The 20,270-nt window shown below is 43.8% G+C and overlaps 2 protein-coding genes across 6 annotated transcripts in view; one reads left to right on the plus strand and one right to left on the minus strand.

The window, feature by feature from the left end:
• rbfox2 (RNA binding fox-1 homolog 2) overlaps window positions 1-14,851 on the plus strand; it is a 22,965-nt gene extending 8,114 nt beyond the window's left edge. Inside the window, exons 3-13 of one of the 5 annotated variants that reach the window (XM_047043614.1) lie at window positions 1,207-1,413; window positions 1,586-1,765; window positions 2,140-2,193; window positions 2,375-2,467; window positions 6,556-6,643; window positions 6,893-6,949; window positions 7,411-7,564; window positions 8,840-8,876; window positions 10,882-10,976; window positions 11,144-11,225; window positions 11,342-14,851. In XM_047043614.1, coding sequence (XP_046899570.1) covers window positions 1,207-1,413; window positions 1,586-1,765; window positions 2,140-2,193; window positions 2,375-2,467; window positions 6,556-6,643; window positions 6,893-6,949; window positions 7,411-7,564; window positions 8,840-8,876; window positions 10,882-10,976; window positions 11,144-11,225; window positions 11,342-11,386 — 1,092 coding nt within the window. In that variant the 3' untranslated portion in view covers window positions 11,387-14,851. Of the gene's footprint in view, window positions 1-1,206; window positions 1,414-1,585; window positions 1,766-2,139; window positions 2,194-2,374; window positions 2,468-6,555; window positions 6,644-6,892; window positions 6,950-7,410; window positions 7,565-8,345; window positions 8,389-8,839; window positions 10,977-11,143; window positions 11,226-11,341 lie in introns of those variants that run through there. The other 4 variants (XM_047043613.1, XM_047043616.1, XR_006957793.1 and 1 more) reach the window with 4 other exon arrangements.
• Window positions 14,852-15,106: 255 nt separating this feature from the next.
• Window positions 15,107-17,767, minus strand: LOC124483766 (retinal cone rhodopsin-sensitive cGMP 3',5'-cyclic phosphodiesterase subunit gamma-like). The gene is made up of 3 exons (XM_047044311.1): window positions 17,624-17,767; window positions 16,252-16,373; window positions 15,107-16,056 (listed from the first exon to the last, which is right to left on the minus strand). The coding sequence occupies exons 2-3, from the start codon at window positions 16,359-16,361 to the stop codon at window positions 15,939-15,941; spliced, it is 228 nt and encodes a 75-aa protein (XP_046900267.1). The 5' UTR covers window positions 16,362-16,373; window positions 17,624-17,767; the 3' UTR covers window positions 15,107-15,938.
• Window positions 17,768-20,270: the final 2,503 nt, after the last annotated feature.

Below are 20,270 nucleotides of genomic sequence, written 5' to 3' on the forward strand. Positions count from 1 at the left end.
TGGGACATTCCGAACCCACCCACACACACACACTCATCTCGGAGCTGACCCAGGATGGCAGGCCTACACGGCCACGCACATACTGTATCTCCTCATGCACACGCACCAACACACGCACACCCCGTCTCCACACACACTGTACACATACAAAAGCACACACACACTCACACTCCCCCACAGGCTTCTGTGCATTCCTGGTGTGCTGACGGAGGGGCACTGCTACCCTAAATGGAAACGGTCGCGGGTGCAGAGAGAGATGAGACAGACCGAGGAGAGGGGAAAGAAGGGGGGGATGGGGGGGGCTGGCAGCAGGGGAGAGGAGGGGGAGAGGGGGGGGGGAGAGGGGAAGACTGATAGGAAAGGAATGGACAGCCCTAATCCGTGATGGCATGAAAATGAAAGAGCAAATGAAAATGGTTAGCAATTAGAAAGCCAGTACTCTTGTGCTGTGTGTGTGTGTGTGTGTGTGTGTGTGTGTGTGTGTGTGTGTGTGTGTGTGTGTGTGTGTGTGTGTGTGTGTGTGTGTGTGTGTGTGTGTGTGTGTGTGATTACTCTGTTATATCTGTTGGGGGTATTTTAAGGAGCTGTATGAGATGACTGCACCAGGAGTGTGCTTTCTCTCCATCTCTCTTCTCTTCCTCACTCTCTCTCCAACAGTTGCTCTTTGTGAGCGTTTAAGCGTGTGGGTGTTTGCGTGTCAGAGTCAGTGTATGGAGAGGGTGTGTGTGCGGGTGTGTGTGTGTGTGTGTGTGTGGGCGTCGGGATGCGCACCATTGTGAGGCCCTCTGTGTGGAAGCTGCTGACCCTCAATAATAGATGTGGCTGTAGTGAATATTTAATAGGCGGCAGGAGACACACACACACACACACCAAAGGGGGGATGGAGGGTGGAAATATAATATCCGTGCCTGTAATACGTTTTCGACTGGAGCTCCTGGGAAAGTGGTCTGCCTGGGCCCCAGTGATGCTTTCTCTCTCTGCAGTAAAAGATATGGTGGAGTTTAGCCAGCCAGCTACTTACAAAGTCTTCTCTTTCTATCTCTCTTTCCATTTCCCTCCCTCCCTTTTCTTCACATCTACTCCTCTTTCCATGGCTCGCTCCCCCTTCCTCACATCGCCTCCTCTCTCTTTATCTCTGTCTCTCTCTCTCTCTCTCTCTCTGTCTCTCTCTATGTCTCTGTATCTCTCTCTCTCTCCCCCTCTCAGGGATCTCAGGATACCACCGGTTGTCAGGAGGGCCTGGTTCCCCCGCCCTTCTCCACCTTCCCCCCGCCTCCCCCTCCGCCCCCCCAGAACGGCCTGCCCCTGGAGTACGGGGCCACCCTGTACACCGCCGGCGCGGTGCAGGGCCCCGTGGAGGCCGGGGCCGCCTCGAACGCCGCAACAAACGCACCCAACAGCTTGAACAGCCAAGTGAGTGTCGAGTCGGGTTCGAGCCGGGGTTTTTTTTTTATTTGGCCCCGGCCTCCTCGGGCCCTTGATTTACGCCGTGGGAGGAGGGGAGGCCATGAAGCGAGTCAAAGACTTTGAATAAACCTCCCTCTCTTTTCTCTCTCCCTCCCTCTCGCTCGGCCTCCCCCTCCAGTCGGACGGCACCTCCCAGATTGATGGCCAATCCGGGGTGGGTTCAGGAGGAGGGGGCGGTGGCGGCGGCGGCGGGGGGTCCTCTGGGGACGACACGGACGCCAAGGGGAGCCCCAAGCGCCTCCACGTATCCAACATCCCCTTCCGCTTTCGGGATCCCGACCTCCGGCAGATGTTTGGGGTACGTCCCCGACCTTTTGGGAGGGTTTCTGTTTCCATGGTATTTCCTCTTTTTTTTTTATTGGTCAGTCGACCGCCAATCGCACCAAGGGAAAAGCACTGCAGGTATCACCCCGAGCAGTCAGCTAATACAGCCTTGTTTTGGACGGAATGTTCCTTTAAAATGGTGCAGAGGGAAAAGCGGGGAGGCAGGGAAGACATGGAGGATTAAGGCTGAGCCTGAAAAGAGAAACATGGCTGGATGCAAGCCAGCGGTTCGATGTTGTACAATACTGGCACCGTGTGGTGAAGCGTGGCATTGCATTTTGCGGCCACCGCATCGCTACCCACAGGATATTGATGGTTTTTTTTCCTTCTCTTTTTGTCCCTCCTCAGCAATTTGGAAAGATCCTCGATGTCGAGATTATATTCAATGAAAGAGGCTCAAAGGTAAGGCATCCGTCGGACATTTCGTGTATATCGTTCGATTTCTTTTAAGCGCCTACGTCGCACATTTTTACACCTTTTTTGTAAAAACGTTTTTTTTTGTTCACCTCTGCGCCACCCTCCCTCTCCTCTTTTCCCTCTCTCCCTTCTCCCTCCATCCCTCTTTTTCTTCCCCTTCTCTCAGGGCTTTGGCTTCGTCACGTTCGAGACCAGCGCCGATGCGGAGAGAGCCAGGGAGAAGCTCCATGGCACCTTGGTGGAGGGCCGTAAGATCGAGGTAATTAACCCACCTCATTTTCGACGGCGGCCATTTTCCTCCGCCTCCTCCATGTCCGACAGTGAGAGTGAGATTGGCGGCTAACGTGCTCTGTCTAGGTCGGTGTGTTGCCCCCGGAGACGGAGGCTTTTTCTGTTCTAACTCCTCTCTGGCTTCACTCTAGCATGACGCGTCGGCGCAGCACAGAATGATGTCTGGTTTTAACCTGTCACTTTCTGTTTGTGTTGTGGGCCGTCCATTGTATTGCACCCTTTTAATCTCCAGTTCTGTGCCCGGGGTGGGGGTGTCTGGTTTGCAAAGCATGATGGGTGGCGTGGCGCTGCGCAACTGGCATGGCCAATCGGATGGCGGTATCCGAGACTTCTTTTATATTTTAACCTATGGGCTCTTAGGTCACACCGCATGAAGGATGGCACAACTTCTTTTTCTATTGGTTTGTTATCTTGGTCATCACCATCACTTCATCGTTGCTGCCGTGGGTGTCTGGTTTTTGTTCACTGAGGGTGAAGTCTTTTATTTCCTGTTTTTTCTCCTGACAATTTGAGCTTGCTCGTGTTTGTGCAAGGCAATTCTGCATGGGCGTTTTGGTTGAACGGGACCACAGGTGTCCTGTAGGTGTAGCTCGAACTTTCCCCCCCGTGTCTCTGTGGACACGCCACTTGTCAGTGGTCGTTTGGTCGTTTGATCTTTTGTCATGCTTTTGGACACGGTTGCATTGCATGCGGTCTCTGCGGGCGGGGGTCAGATTTGCGGAATTATTCACTTCCCCTTGGCTCGACCGCGTGCCCGCAGTGTGATCTCTTACCTCTCCTTTTCGTTTGGACGCCAAAGGGTCCAATTTTGTCGACCCGAAGGTTTTTCAAAAGCCTCCTTTCTTCACCCCCCTCTCACTTAATCACGTGCATCCTCCACTCCCAAAGACACCCGGCGACACAGAGAGGGAATTGTGTCGTTTTGTTGGGTCGTCCATTCTCTTCTCGCCGGACAGGGAGAGGAAAGCACCCCCCCCCCCCCCCCCCCCCCCCCCCTGTGTTCTTGCTCGCACCATAATGCTTGTGGCTCTTGGATGTTGGGGGCTCACGATTTTTGTTTTGCTCCTGTGCTCGTCTGCATGGTGTATATATGCACTTCTTTTTCGTCTGTGGGTGTCAGCACACGTGGGTGACCGCGCGAGAGGAACGGGGAGGGAGGGGGGGGGTCGGGGGGTGGGTTGGTGGGGGCAATCCGAACGAGTGCCGACTGTTCTGTCATCTATCTCTCCCTCCCCTTTCCCACCTTTACTGTGACGCACCATCCCTCTCTTTCCACTCTTTTCTCTCTTTCTCTCTCCTCGCCAGTCAGTTTGTCTCTCCCTTGTTTGTCTCTCCCTCATGTCCTCATATTCGCCTGCGTTTGTGAACCACATAGCTCTTTCGTTTTTTCTTTCTTTTTCTCTGTCTTTCTTTTATGGAACACTTTGATACAGAATTCAGCTGAATGCTTACATGCTGAATATCAGTTAATGTTGGTTGTGGTCTTAGTCAAGATAAAGCTTTAAAATGTTAGCCTTTTTTTTTTTCTTCTCATGTTTGTCTCAGTATCTGCCATCCCCTCCATATACTGTATAAAGTGGGTTTTCACCAGTAGAAGTCAGTGATATGTAAAATGGCCGACGATCTGTGTCTTGTGACCTATCACATGACATCACTTCCTCTACGTCAGGGGTGGGGGTAACTTTTTCATTACCCTGTTGGTTTTGTTTTTTTTCTTTTTGTTTCTTTTTTTTGTTTTAACTTTGGTTCATCTTTTTTTTCTTACATATATTTTCTCGATTTCCCTGATGATTTTTGTATGTTGTTGTTGTTGTTGTTGTTGTCAGTCTCCACGGTAACCGCTCGCGTGTCCTCACGCCGTTCCCCCAGCAACGGTAAGTTGTGTACACATGGCATCATCTTTGAATGACCCCCCTCCCACTCCACCCCCCATCCGCCAATAGAGATAAACGATGCACCCAAACACCAAAATGAGGGAGCCCTCGGACGCACAGAGGTTTGATTGAAGGGACCTAATTGGCTAATCCTGTAATTGATTGGGGAGGTGGCGAATGAGGCACTGAGATGACGAGATTAGCCATTGACCGCATGGCATCAAAAGGCCACAGTTTAACCAAATGTCAAATGCATCTATCTGCAAGTGCAACAACTATGACTACCACCTTTTTGATGCATAATTAATTCCAATCACCCTCTTCCTAACTGCATTACGCGCAATGACAAAACTGTATATCCTGCATGGTTGACTCTCTTCTTCGTCATCATTTAGAAAGCTTACTGTGCCATCCCTGTTTATGTATTTATACGTCTAGAAGCATCACACTCTACAGCTGGATCGCATGCTGCAGCATGAGGATGTTGTTAGGTGTGGAGATAGGACAACTTGGTGTTTGGTATGTAGTGCAGAAGGTGTATAGTCAGCCTGATACCGAAAGATTCTTAAAACCTTCCGGAGGTTGTAACTGTGTGGTGCTGGGCTAGTCCCGAAAACCCTGTAAACTGGCCTTCACTTCTGTTCAGAGTTTCACTAGTACAGATTCAACTCACGGTGACTTTATCGACCTGAGGCAACACGACAACAAACGATAAACTTTATTTAAACATCACCATAAGCCATGGGGACCACCAGTAGGGTTATAGAACACTGCAGCAACCCCTCGGTAATCTTTCAATAGATTGTTGTCCTGTAGTGTGTGACTCAACAGTGCTTTTTTTTATTGATTTATGTTTGATTTTGGATTCAAAAAGGTGTCTCTTTTTCCTCTCTGTGAGACGTTTTGTGTGATGGTGGTTGTTTGTTTCTTTAAGGTTTTTATTGTGTGACAACCTGAATTGGAATGCCCGGTAGTGGTTTCAGAGTCATGGTTTGGTTTGATTTTGAGGAATGATATTTGCATCCCCCCATCCTTTCTTCCTTTCTTTCTTTCTTTCTTTCTTTCTCTCCTTTCTTTCTCTTTCTTGTTCTTTCTCTTCCATCAATCTTTATTTCTCTCCCTCTCATCCCTCTCTCCAATCTTGCTCATGTATTGTTAGAACCGATAGTAGGCAAATAGTCAAATGTTTTTTTTATTTGTTGTGTGTTTGTTACGCATCTTGGTGTTCTTTTATGTCGTCAGTTTGTCCATGAGAAGAATTGCACATGTGGATGGATTGTTCACTTTCTCTCTCTCTCTTTCTCCCTTTCCCACCATCGTTTATGTGTTCCCGTGTCTTTCAATGTGGACTGGCTCTTCTTTCCTGCATCCCTCTTGATCTCTCTCTGTTTCTCTCCTTCCCCCTACTCTCTCTTTGTATGGCGTGTATTTGATTGGGAGGGCTGCCCAAATGTTTTTTTTATTTTTATTGGTCTATATGCTGCATCTGATGCTTGCTGATTGGCTGGTTTGGCTCACCTCTGGTCATGTGATGCGCTCTTGGTTGGCTGTGTGTAATTTGTGTATGATCTCTTCAAGTGATGACTTTTTAATTTTGCATCGTGTTCAACAGATGAATCTTGCTGCTTACGTCACCCTCTCTTTCCCCCTTTTTTGAAGGTAGCAATGGAATGGTCTTGGATTTACTTTGGAATGCCTAAATCTGAAATGTTTTTGTTTCTTTTGTTGTGTGTACGTGGTCCAAGTGTGTGTGTGTGTGTGTGTGTGTTGCAAAGCGGACTGAATACTCACAAGGATTCTTTCTTTTATATGTCATTTTTTCCTTAAAAAATGCATGTATCAAATGCCATCGCTCTGCATCAGTAGAATTAACCTCTTGATGACCTCTAAACGCTACTGTAATTTTTTCGATATTCGTACGACACATTCAGAACAACAAAACTGTAGTTGTGGATAAAAAGATGCCAAGATGACTTTTGTATAACAGCTTGAAAACATTAATTTGTGAAGATTTGGTTTTCGATGGAATGTAATCTCCAGCAGTAGATAACTTCAAGAAAACAAATAGTGTATCTTGTGAATTTGGAGCATAGGAACACAGTGTGCATGGACATGTGTACCTCCCTCGAACTGTGTGAGCGTAGGTCATGTATTCACCTTTGACCTTCCCTCTGATGCTCAGGTCAACAATGCCACAGCCAGGGTGATGACCAATAAGAAGATGGTCACCCCATATTCAAATGGAGAAGGACTTGCTGCCCTTCCTTATGGTAACATACGGCTACCTTGATTGATTTATAAAGAACCTTATAGTGTACATCCCGTGTATTTGCAGTGTTTGAGTTACATAATAGTCCAGCACACTACCATGACATAACATATATCAGTTTACAGTAGCTGTAGCTATCTCACAGGCATTGTATCATTGCCGTCTTACACTTGTCTGTGTACCAAAAGGAATGTGCTGGTAATTTGTTAAGTAATGTGTTAGTAATTGTATGTTTTTTGGGTCCCTATAGCTGGTTGGAAGCTCAGTCCAATGGTTGGGGCCATGTACAGTCCAGAGCTGTACACTGGTAAGATGTAAAATCATACGTTGCATGGCTAAATTGATTTGTTTTGTTTAAGATTTTTAAAGCTAATTTTCTTTGCACTAGCTGTGTTGGATTGCATTGGTCACTAAAGCTTGTAGTATGTTTGGTAGCGTTGTCAATCATAAAGAAATTATAATTTCAAACTAAGTTGTCAGCAAGCTTCGTTAGCTCAGTTAGCTTAGCCTAATAAGCTAGCACAACTAGCTAGTTTTATTAGGCTCCTTGAGGGTTTAGGTTGGTTGAGGTTCCATGGGCGTATGTGAAGCCCCCTGTGACATGTAAAAAGCGCTATACAAATGCATTTGATTAGATTTTAGCTAATTAATTAGCAAACATTGTTTTCAAAGTGCAAGTCTTCCACTAACCCTTTTCCACTCTCTCTCTCTCTCTCTCTCTCTCTCTCTCTCTCTCTCTCTCTCTCTCTCTCTCTCTCTCTCTCTCAGTGCCAGGATTTCCCTACCCTGCGGCGGCTGCAGCTGCGTCCTCGGCAGCGGCGGCGGCAACCTTCCGGGGTGCTCACCTCCGGGGACGTGGCCGACCGGTGTACAGTGCTGTGAGGGCAGCCGTACCCCAGCCCGCCATCCCCACCTACCCTGGGTAAGAGAGGCTATAGAAACACAGACACACACATGGGCAAATTGCACATATACATGCTCAAACACGCGTGCACACACGGTAGTTGAACACGTTCATTATACGCACCTAGGGGATGGGTATAGATCAGTGGTGGAGCATTTACCTGTAGATAGGTCCCAGATTCAATCCTCCCCTAGTATGTTGCGTTGTGAATACATTATACATATTCAAAAGAATCATGCACACAGATATTGTAAGTGAAGACACACATATTTTACTCAGGCATGCTCCCACAATCTAAAAAGTGTTCAACCAATGATGCATGTGCTTGAGAGTGCTGTTTTAGTCATGATTGTCATCTCAAATCAATTCAGTTTATATTGTGCCACATTGAAATACCATTTCGTTGTGCTCTTCAGTAGTATCTCAGTAGTGCTAAATGTTGTTGACACAAATACATAGAAATAATACAAGTACATATGTGTCACCACAGGCTTAATCACAGTGATAATAGCACTGACGAAGTGGTATTTTCTATCTTGCATGCTGCACGGAGTGTAATATTCTCGCACCCTAATCTTCTCTCTTGTCCACTCCCTTTGGCACCCTTTCTATCCTGCTCCTTTGTTCCCGTTTTGTTCTTTCGTTCTCCCCGTTCTGGTCACCTGGTGGCGCTCCTCTCCCATCTTCTGTACTCATCCCGTTTCCCGACCACTCCTTTTCTCTCTCTTTCGTTTTCCGTCCACCCTGTACTTCCATCCCTTTCCCCCCCCCCCCCCCTTTTTCTTATTTCTTCTCTCAGTGTGATGTATCAGGATGGCTTTTACGGTGCAGCCGACCTCTATGTAAGTATAGCTCTCTCCTTTGTTTCTGTCACTCACTCCCCTCCTTTCCCCCACCTCCGTCTGTGAGTGTTTCTCAAGTGAGGAGGAGTGTTTGTGCATGGACCCAATCCATAGAGCCGTGTAATTGTGGGTGTAATAGTAACCAACGCACACGCGATCTACTGTTAAATTCATCCGATGACTTACTCTAAACATGGAATTACATGAACCAAGGAAACGCACTCAAGTAGTCTAGATTTCCATGCATGCCCTGTTGAGTTAGCAATAGTGTGCGCACACACATACACACACGCACCTCCACTGATCCGAGTCCTATACATTCATGAATAGACTGCTCTATGTGTGGTTTGTCTCTGTGCATGTGAGTGGCGAGTGGTGCGTGTGTATACCGTTATGTGTGTGAGAGCGTGTGCGACCAGGTTGACAATAGCTGTTTCTGTTCTTTCTGTAGACTAGTGTTTCAGGACATTAGTGGCAGATTGCCCCAGGTAGGGATTGACTGTGTGAAAGCCAGTGTGCATCCTACAATGACTGTGTGCTGCTAGTATATTGACCATCTGAGATTGAAATGCCTTCTCTGTCTCTACTACTAACTCACTGGAATCTGACATGGGTGGAGTTGCGGAAGGGGGGAATTATTTAAATATTCTTTATTGACATATCACCATCCGTGAATGAAAAGGAAAGAAAATGTGATTTGTATAGGAAATGAAGTCCAACTTAAACGGATAAATAAAGATGATAAACAAATTATATTTAGTTTCAGATTTTAAATGAAATTATAGTAATTGAGAGCTTGTACCATTACCTAAGGAAACTCTTATTTGTAGCTGAGTTATGACTTGAAAGGGTTAGGGTTAGGGGTTCCAAACCCTAACCCTAGGGTTCCTAACCCTAACCCGAACTATTACAGGGTATTGTAAAACAAATATCAGATGTCATACAACATGGCCAGACAATGGCACAGTGGCTTCATCACTTTAAGTGTGAAAATCTGATCATTATTATTGTGACTGTCCATTAGTCCAAAAGCTTAGTTTGCTAGTAATAATAATAGCATATTAGCAGACACTTTTACCCAAAGTGGCGTATAGTATAGGGGCAGATTTGAACCTGCAACCTCTTGATCAGCAGTTAAATGAAATGTAAATGCTCAAACCACTGAGCTGTACCCCCCCCCCCCCTATTAACTGAGATTGTTTTTACAAAAAACATGCCATAACAAGTTAGGGTCAAAAATGTTAACTACACATTGAATATATTATTTACTTTTTTTCAGTACTTTTGACATTCAGACCCCTTCCCGGTATCTCCCTGTATCTGTTTCACTTGTGGCATGCTAACTGAATCAATGTGGGCATGCTGACACACTTATACCCTCCCCCCCCCCCCCCTCTTCTCCTCCCACTCCTTCTCCTACCTTCTTTTTTTTCTGACTCCTGTAGAAGCTCTTTTGACAATGTCAGCCCCCTCTACATCCCCCTCCACACCTCCCCGGGGTGACAACCTCTTTTATTGAGATTTTTCACCGTTTTTTCGAAAAAGAAAAATATTATTATATTTACTATTCATCCCCAACATCAACTCATCCAGTCCAATTTTCCACTCACTCCCCCCTTGTCCATCAATCTTCTACTCCCCCTTTTTACTCGACCTCTCCCTCCATCCATCCTCCCGTCAGTTTCTATGCCCATCTATCCCCTTCCTTTTTGCTGTCTTCTCACTTCCTACTTCCTGTCCCTTGACCCCACCCCCTCCCCATAGGAGCAGGTGTGTGCTCCTGAATGCTGGGACATGGTCATGACTGATTGTCTAGGGTAGAATGCAGTGGTGTGTGTGTGTTTCGTAGGGATGTTTTGCCTACGATCCGAGTTTGGGATGCATGCTGTCCGTCAGTGATTGGTTGTTGGCCATGTCACGTGTGTGCGTCCTTTTAATCGGATTGGCTGATCGTCTCTCGTGTGCCCTCCCCCCCCCCCCCCTTAGTTTGTGTGTCTGTCCGTTTCTGCACATGAAATAAACAATGACCCCAATTATCACGTCATCCCCCCTTTTTCCTTGACTTGTGTGTTGTGTCTTAGGGGCCAGGGGGGTTCACAGCCAAGTCTGTGCACACTTTCGCTACCTATCTCCATTATGTCTCTCCCTCCACGTCAACCAAAATGCTAACAGACCTGAAGCTGAACAGATATTTCAGTCAAACTTAGACAAACACCCTGGTGGTGTATTTACGATCCCAAGGCATCCGGTTTTGTTTAGCGTGGAGGAAGACCCACAGGGTGGACAGCCCTTAGCTACATCCCTTTGAATGCCATTTTTGCATACCAGATTAGCCTTTGTTGCCAGTCTTGCTTGTTAATCTCTAGCTCTTTTCCGCTTCCCACTTTCACTGTAACATCCCTAGCTTCGGTAGGTGACACTGCAACCTTCACTCACGACTTTTCTCTCTCTTTCGCTCCCCACCCTTCTCTCTCCGCCCTTCCCCTCCTCCAGGGAGGCTACGCCGCGTATCGCTACGCCCAGCCAACCGCCGTAGCCACGCCCACGGCGGCTGCGGCGGCCGCCGCTGCTGCAGCCTACAGTGATAGGTGAGCGCTCGGGCCCGAGCTTAAAAGGAGCCGGCTGTAGGATATAATTAATTGCATGTACCCTTCCAGTTGCTTGAACAAAACAAAAAAAAGGGAAATATTGCGATGCTCGCAGTATCGAGCGTGTGGTGTTACGGTTGTGTGAGGTTTTGCTCTGTCTTCTATAGCTATGGACGGGTGTACACGACAGACCCCTACCACGCTGCACTAACCCCAGCCACGGCTGCTGCCTACGGGGTGGGAGCAATGGTAAACTCCCTTCTATCTACTGACACTTGGGATATCTTCTCCATCTTTTGAGGACATATGTGTTTGTGATATTTCTCGGCGTCCATTAAACGTATTCTGTTCTTTCTTTTCCACAGGCCACGCTGTACAGGGGAGGCTACAGTAGATTTGCCCCTTACTAACAAAAAAAGACTACATTTCCCAGGAGCCCCCTTTTTTCCTCTCACACACTCTGAATGAGAACCCTCCTCTCCCCTCTGTGGCCCTGGAGGAGGATTGTAGTCTGGAAAAGGATTCTGGAGTCCTACCAATATTTCAAAACCCAGTCCCTCTTTTTTCTCATATATATTCTACAATAAAGGAATGCTATTTTGAAGACTGATGGGAGGCCATGAAAAAAAAAAGAAAGAAAAAAAAAGAATCTCTGAACCAAAATGGCCATCAGATCCCATTGCACGGCTGTATATTACTCCCCACCCCCTTACTTCATAAGTTACTCCCATGACACTCAGCAGCACAAGACACGCAATGGAGCCCCAGAGTACCTTCAGAGCTCATCTACAGCTGATTCACGGAAAAGTTGAGTACAATGAGAATGCCTGCATCCATGTTCAAGAGCCAATTCTGTATACAAAACAAGCATACAAAATGGAGGGGACCCATCGCCGAAGAGCCAAGGGCATCAGTCAAAAAAGGAACGGGGACTTGCAGAAGTAGGGAAGCGCACCAAAATGGCGCCAGATGCTTATTTGGAACAGAACTACAAGCGGCAAACTTGAACTAAATTCGTTCCTCTAGGAACGGATGGGGATGATGGGAAATCATGTCATTTTAGAAGAAAAACTACAAGACTACAACGGTTGGGACGTGGAAATAAGTGGACTGAAAGTTTATAACACTATAGAGAATTACTTGCTGAAAACTAGGAGGAGGAGGATTATTCTAGCTGTACCTTACCTCAAGTTTTCTTAGTCTGTGGAAATGGTGAACCTTTAAAAATGTAATTGTTACAATATGCAAAGAAATTAGTTTAGAGAGAAAAAAGTTACCAAACTATTATTATTATTACCATCATAATTGCCATCATTATCGTTAGTTTCAACTACACATTCTTTACTTAACAGTTTTGGTTTTTCGTAGCACTGAGATAAATGTTCCACGTTCAGTGGACCCCGAAGCTAGGATGATAATGTGGACTGTTGTCCACATGCCACTCTTCTATGGAGATTACTATTGAACACAACACAATTGTATCCTTGCCTACCAGTGTACAACAGCCTAAACCTAATATTAACAAGTCAACAATATACTTAGAACTCTATTCAGTGCAACACTGTCCATCGCAATCCATAAAAGTAACAGGTTAATTATTATTGCGTAGGCAACGTTTGGCTTAGTTTAAATCATAAAATGCTAACATTAGATTAACTTTAACTATTGGATAAACAAATTCATTTTTAATTCCTTTCACAATTTACAGTAGAACATTTATTATTTGGAGGTAATGAACCCGCTCTTTCTTTAAAGGAGCAAGTAAAAATCAAGTACAGTCTTCCTAAGAAATAGCTACGTTGGTCATTATAGATGACATGCTGTCTACAATAATTGATTGCGAGAGATTCCGTCAATATGAGTCGATAGAAGATATTTAATGCAAAATACCTTACTATTGTGTATATTTCTATATCCTTATACTCTATTTCCGACTGTGGTTGTTTTGCCTTTGTTTTTGTTTTGGTTCCAAAGATTTGTAGAAAGCACATGTTTGCTTATGTATAAATATATTATCATCGTTATTGTGGTTATTATTATGATACTCGTAATCCTAATTGCTGTTCTTTTTTGTTACTTTAGCTCATGTTATATTTTTCTATCTGTAAATGGTGTAGTTTCTCCAAAAGTAAGGTGATTCAATTCATCAAAGTTTTGGAGTTCTTTTGTTTGGTTTTGTTGTTTTCTTGGGCAGAGGGGAGCGAATACTTGAGTAGTTATACAGAGGGATCAACAAGGAATGGGTATAACACTACCAAACTTCTTCTCTTTGTTGAGTGAACTGATAGTCCAAGCTTTTTTATGGGTGGAGACAAGGGACGGCTAGCACAATATGGAGAAGTATTTAGACGTTTATATGACAAGCTGAAATGCTAGCCGTCTCGTTTCCTTTCAACGTCCAAAGTTTACAGTGGACTGAATGATTGAGTGATGACATGGCACTTCTAAGGGGTGACACCAATCTCTTTGTAAGAAATAGAAATAAACCACACATTTCAGTGCTCAAGCCTGTGGGTTGGAGTTGTATGGAAGAGAGGAGTGCTTGCCTCATCGCCTCCATGTTGAAAGTAGGTTTAAGGCGGATGTAAAAAAAAAAAAAAAGATATTATAAAAAGGTTCTAAGTGTTATCCTTTGTAAAATGATAAATGTTTCAATACTGACAAAGTTGACAAAGACAATGTTATGTGGGGCATGAACTAAGTAATATGATACACTATTTCAAATGCTGCAAAGTCATGTTTTGTTTTTAACCTTTTTTGCATTGTATCTTCTTTTAATCTTACTGCTGCCTATATGTATCTTAGTGTGAAGTCAAATACATCAACAGGTCAATAACTTCTAAACGGTCATGTGCTTTGTAGTTGGTAGCCTAATCTTGCTGTTGAGTTTAGTCGAATTCTTTTAACTATTTGACTTTTCAATACCTACGTATTGCAACAGGAAGTGCATTGAAAGAGGATAGCAAAAAAACAAGCAGCCAAAGATGTTGTAAAAAGGCCCTCTAGCCTTTGGCTACCAACTGGAGAAATGATCAGTGAAATGTACGAGAGTTTATCTATGTTCCCAGGGTCCTAAATTCCCTTCTTCCAATGTTTCCAAGTTGAAAATGTCGTTAATAATATTCACATCAACCCTTTTATTGTCTTCGGGTCAAATTTGATAATCAAAAATGTCAAGTTTCATACATATAATAAATGTTATCCCGTTTTTTATAATTTGAATAAGGCTTCAAAACAGCTAAGCCTATATAATGCATCAAAACAAATAATTGTTATTTGATTTGATTTTAAGGTCTAACTCTAACCATTATGTGCTATATAGATCTGGCGAACATAGTACCTTTGAACAGGAATGACTCCAAATGTAAAAGACTGAAGACCTATTGAACCATTGAAGGCATGGACAACCAGCATGAGTGACACTCTTCAGGAGTGGAGTTTGATAAATGTTTGTATTGCATGATTTTTCTGTCTTTTTAAGATTATGACTTGTTGAGCAGCATCCAGTTGCATTCTTCTGTACCACTTAGGCCCCCCATTGAGAATGCCAGGCAGCTAGCCATTTCATGCAAACGCAAAGCTAGCTAGCTAATGTTGTGAAGAGGAAGAGCACAGAGCTTTTCGGCTACGAGGCCCGGTGACAGACAAAAAGGCCGCCCCAAGACGTAAAAACATGGGGTAGATTTAAAGTCCCTGTCATGGTTTCCTTGTCATTGTATTATATTAGCTATGTGGTTGTTCTTCATAATCTCTATGGTTTCCAATGAAAGTGACTGTCCTCTTTTAATCTATTCCCCTCTGTCATGTCTATCCCTTGACTGCCATTATGCTATTTTGTTATTGAATGTCCATATTAAAATCTTTTATATAAAATGTTTTGTGGTTGAAGGTTACCTTTCTTTGATTTCTCCCATTTGTGATCATTAAGAACATTTTCTGTTAGTTTTGCAGTATATTAGGAACTGCTGGTGAATTTAAGGGCCTCTTTTGTTAGGTTGACTGTATAGTCACCATTCAGCCTTGGAAATGGGTTTCCATTATCCTGTTCTGCAGAACTACGTGTTGACTATTGACTGTGGTTTGAGTAAGGATCCATGTGACTGTATAACAAAGACGGCTTTTTTAGTTTCTTGGAAAAAATTAGAACATTTATTGAACTACTTTCCGGTGACTTCACATCCTATTAACAAAGTGCACGAGAGCGGTTCTCTCGACTGAACAGTAAATTACATCATAGACATTAGACGTTCATAGTTCAAAAAAATAAATGTGATCTTCTCCATACATAAATATAGCTCTGTTTGTATCGAAAGAGTGCCTTCAATGAGAGAGGGTGAGGATTAGACAAAAGGCAGGAGGGGGGAGCGAAACTATTGTTGACATGTCATAACAATGGCTACCTAACCCTCAAACGTCATCTAGTCCATTTCTCTCTTGGAATACAGGTGTGGGGGTGAAAACTAGAAAAGTAAGCAGCTTCGCCACACCTTTGAATGCTTCTGGGAGAAATGTTTTATTTACACCTACCAGACCGCTCCAAGCAAAATGACACTATTATACATGTATAGTATATCAATTGAATTTTAAGTCATTTCTGTTCGGCTTTGGTAGTCGTACATTGCTGAGCAGGTCATGCTATCACATCTCTACGGGGAAGACGGTGGAGGGCAGGGTGTGATAGTAGTGTGTTATGATCAGTGTGTGCTATGTGCATGTCCTGACCTGTGTGTGCACCAATTAGGTCTGGGTGTCTGCAGACCAGTGCTCGACTTTTACTATTTACAGCGAGCTGTTTAAGTGTCTTTTGTGCAATATGGCGTAACATAACCACGATAGTTAGTTTATAAGTGTGGGGACTCCCTCGTTATCATGGACCGGAGTGATGTGGGGGTTAGGAGAAGGAGAGTAGGGATAAAGGAAAGAATATTGGTGGTAGTGAAGGAAGTAGGAAGGGCGGGGAGTCTAAACAATTCCATATTTTGCCAGGTCGCTGAGCTCCATGTCGCCAAAGGCTTCCCATGGGCACACCACTGTGATGTCTGTGCCGAGACCCTCCATGCCGGGGATGTCGTCACCGAATCTGATCGGAGAAAAGGAGAGACGATAGTAAGTTTCACAATTGGTTGTGTGAGGCAGCTTATGTTTTGTTTCTAAGTGTGAAGTGAATAATCATATGATTTAGAAATGTTAACGTGTGTCTTCCATGTAGTTAGAGGAGTTTAGCACTTATATGCCTATATTGTATTTTTCTAAGTAAACTGGGATTGCATCTTACCCCTTCTGGCCAGGCTTGGGGGCCTTGCTCTTGAAGGTGCGGGTGGTCCTCTGCTTGAACTTGGGGGGTGCCTTCTTGTCGGCGGGAGTTGCAACAGCTGCGTCTGCCATTTCGTTAGGTTACTAAGGGAGCACAACAGTGGAGTCATTGTTAGTGAGTTATTCTTTTGAAGTATATCATCATTATTGTCTGAATTAAGACAAACCAGGGCTTCCTTATAAGGGTGGATTGTTATTTATCAAAATAGCTGAGGAAATAGCAAGGAAAAGGATCGAAGAAAAAAACATTTTATCATTAATTTTTTTCTTCAAGCCTTTTCTTTTTCTTCAATCTTTTTCCTTGCTTCCCCGTAAACTCTTCGCTGCTCTCTTTCCCAGTCCATCAATCCCCTTTATATTTTTCTTTTCAGCCTAATCCACCCCCTAGTTCTCATCCCAATGTGCCGCTTTTAGCCACCCAGGGATTACAATCCCCACAGATTAGGTCTAATTAGTCCCTGTCCATTAAATCCCTGCCCCCAGTCTAAAACCCTATTACACAAACACCCCACCCCTCCCGTTTAACACCCTCAGGTTTAAAACAGCCTGTTCTGTGTTTAAGTTAACATAAAGAAGATTACACTTGGCACAGCCTCAGTTGCATAACAAGTCACCAAAGTACAACAGAAACTACTTGTTTACTAATTCACTGGTTTAGTTTAACTTGGACCTACTTGGTAACTAGCTAAAACATGGAATGGGAGATTACTCTTTAGATTGTTGACCAAGTGACTGCTAACTAGCATCTCCATCATGGCTGTGCGTTTAACCACCCAACAAGTAGAGGTCAAAGATTTTCATCTTTTTTTTTTTTAACTGACCAGTTATTGCTTAGACCACATGAAATTTCTGCAGGACAGCTTCATCATGATAGTAGTTAAATGAGTGGACTTGTGTCCACGTCTTTTGAACCACTTCATATGTCTGTCACTCTCTGTTAGTCCATATCAGTATCCTGTTGGCCACTGCACTTAATCCAAAACCACAAACTCTTGTACTTCCTTTCCTTTACAGAAAAGACACTCACTTCCTGTAATGTCAAGTCTCAAGTACCACAGGCCTACATTCAACTGAAAGGTGTCTATCAGGCTATCCATACAAAGACCTCCACATTAATTCTAGCTCAAGCAAGCACATGAATTGCCTCTCAACTATCAAACAAATATTATTTCATGTCAGCAGAAGCACTCAAGAGTGATGGATTGCTTGCCAGAATTTGTAGGTATCCTATTGGAAAAGGATGAAGAAAAATCCAAGGTAGCCCAAAGGTGGGCCCAAGTATCTGGTCATTCAAAGGTAAGCAATCCTCCAAGAGGGCGGTTGATAAGTCTTACCTGTCTTTGCAGTAGCAAGGAGTTCTAGATGCTTGATGTCTCTCGGTCGGAGAGCAAGGTGGCGAAGCAAAGAGGAGTTTTTAAGCTCGTCTTTTTCTATCTGCTGATTCCCTTCTCCTCTTCTCTCTACTTCTGGCTGTCGGCTTCTTTTATACTCCTCTCCCTAATCCCCTTCTGATGTTTGCACCGATGCTGCACATGCTCCTCAGCTTTAGTCTTCTGTTTTTGTTTTTTTTCTTCAGCCCTGACTGACACTCCTCCGCCCTTACACATACTGTATACCGTGCGAGGGATCAAAAGATTGAAAAGAGACGTGTATTTTAAGGTACACTTATGGTGGAGGAAGACACGCATGTGTTTTTGCGCACATAGGTGCGAAACGTGCTGTATACTTCATCGGATTTTTGGGATCCGTGAGGATAACTTTGTAAGTGATGTGTTTGGTCAGAGTTTGGAACCGTTGAGTCAAATTAGAACCACAGTATTTAGAACTAATAATGATACAAGGCCTGATCATTATTCAATCGGACAGTATCACTTACACCCAGGAAACTTCTGGTTCCGTAGTATGAGCATCATCCCTGTGGGAATCAAGATAAACATGATCTGTTTAAGTGCAACTCAAACACAACTTAAACATCAGCAATTTTTGGGTGTTACTCACAAATCAGAATCAGAATCAGAAAGGGATTTATTCCCCATGAAAGTTTGCACCGACAAGGAATTTGCCTTGGCAAAATGTGATATTGATGTGCCACTAGCATGAAAACCCTATGTTTACTGCCTTATTCCCAACCTAGATTGATCAAAACAGACAAATCAGACCAATAAACAATCTTGACCCTGAGGCCTCAAAGGTCAGAGTAAAGCTGGGTAAGATTACATCAGGAGTGTGTGTCCGTGTGTGTGTGTGTGTGGGGGGGGGGTTTACTGGCAAGGACTCTCGGACAGGTGATATCCCTAGCTCCCCTCTCCTCTGACATAACTTCCAGGGCATATGTCTTCACTGTATGTGCTGCTAGCGGCTTAGTGTCTCTAACAGGATTGGGTTGGTCCAAGTGTGTGGGGATGTGCCTATAGTACACACTCACTGCTCCATCTGTGTACTGTAGGGCACCCCAGTAACCCTGATATAAAATTAGCTAGGGTGATTTATTTATAGGGGATAACAGAATGATTTTATTTTTTAATTGAGTTCGGACAGTACTTATTTAGCTTGCATGCTACAAGAGATACTTAAATGGGATTCAAGAAGTAGGATGGATTCTGTTTTTAAACTCAAGTTTTTTAGCCGTGCTTTAATTTCGTTTTTTGTTTTTTTTCCCCCAATACTGTTTTTGGATCTAAAATTTGGTGAAGGAAGTATGGTCTGGTTTGGTTAAGGAAATATGGGCCTTGACATTTTCTAGGTTTGTAAAATCAAAGTCTTCAAATTTGAAAGGAAGCTGAATTGGGAAGAACATTTAAGTAACTCCTTTCTCAGCTCTTGAATCTTCTAAACAGATGTCAGCTAATATGTATGTTCCCACCTCGGTATCATTGGAAAAACCTTTGCGCATGTTAGGGCCAGGATGTTGACTAAAACATGAAGGCATCCAGTTTAATAAAGTTGTCTAAACAAAGCAGCTGTTTGTTAAAATGAAAAATGCTGACACAAGTCGTGTCAACTCTATTTGTGCACTAAAGTCAACCTTTACTTAGTGGGTTTAAATGTTACATAACTGGTGTTTATTATCAAAACAGACAGATTTATCCCTACCCTCAACTCTGTCTGTAATCCTAACCAGTTTAATCCATTAGTTCAAGACTCCATTTTAACTCCTGCTATTCTTAACTGAAATGGACTAAATGTAGCAGATCAACAGATGGCCCCAACTGAACTACCTGGAGTCTCGGCACATAATGGGCTGATAATGTCTGGAAGACATTAAAAGTAAGTCATTGATACACTTGAAAGAACTTGTGTTCACTTTTGGTAAAATGACCTTGGTCATTTATATTAAGGGGTACAGGATTGAACATGAGTTAGGGCATTCAATAACATGCGTAAACAGTTTAGTTGCTATCACAACTCAGTATTTGTCTACGAAGCCCAATTTGTCAGTTAGAATGGGAAATGGAGGACATTACCGTCACACGTTCTGTAGTCTCCTTTACTGCCTGCTGTTAAGTGTTAACCAATACAAACCCTTTAAACTCTCATAATATATATTGCTTTACACTCTCCATGAGAGTTAGATAAACATATCATAACGTCTAATGTCTTTCTCTCATAATCTCACATCTTCTCTCTATCATCATTCCGTAATCTACCCATCCATCCAGTCATCCATCCACTCCCAGGCGTCAGATTGAAAAAGCTCGCTCAGAGTTCATCTTCTTTTTTCTCTCGACCCTTCTCCCTCTTTGTTTGTCTGGAACGGTCTACCAGGAGCTAGATTATGCAAGACTACTTCACTGTTTTAGAGATCACTTTTCCTCCTTCTGCTCACTTCTTCCTTCTCCTCTACACACACAGAAACACACTCTCTATGGATGTTTTTGGCTGCCTTTCTGGATCAAGTTTTTACAACATGTTTTAAAACATTCCAGACCTATAACTGCATGGGCACATGCAATTAGTGTCCAAGGCATTCCACCCACTGTA

The sequence above is a fragment of the Hypomesus transpacificus genome, chromosome 21 (assembly GCF_021917145.1).
Source record: "Hypomesus transpacificus isolate Combined female chromosome 21, fHypTra1, whole genome shotgun sequence".
In the NCBI taxonomy this organism is placed as follows: Eukaryota; Metazoa; Chordata; class Actinopteri; order Osmeriformes; family Osmeridae; genus Hypomesus; species Hypomesus transpacificus.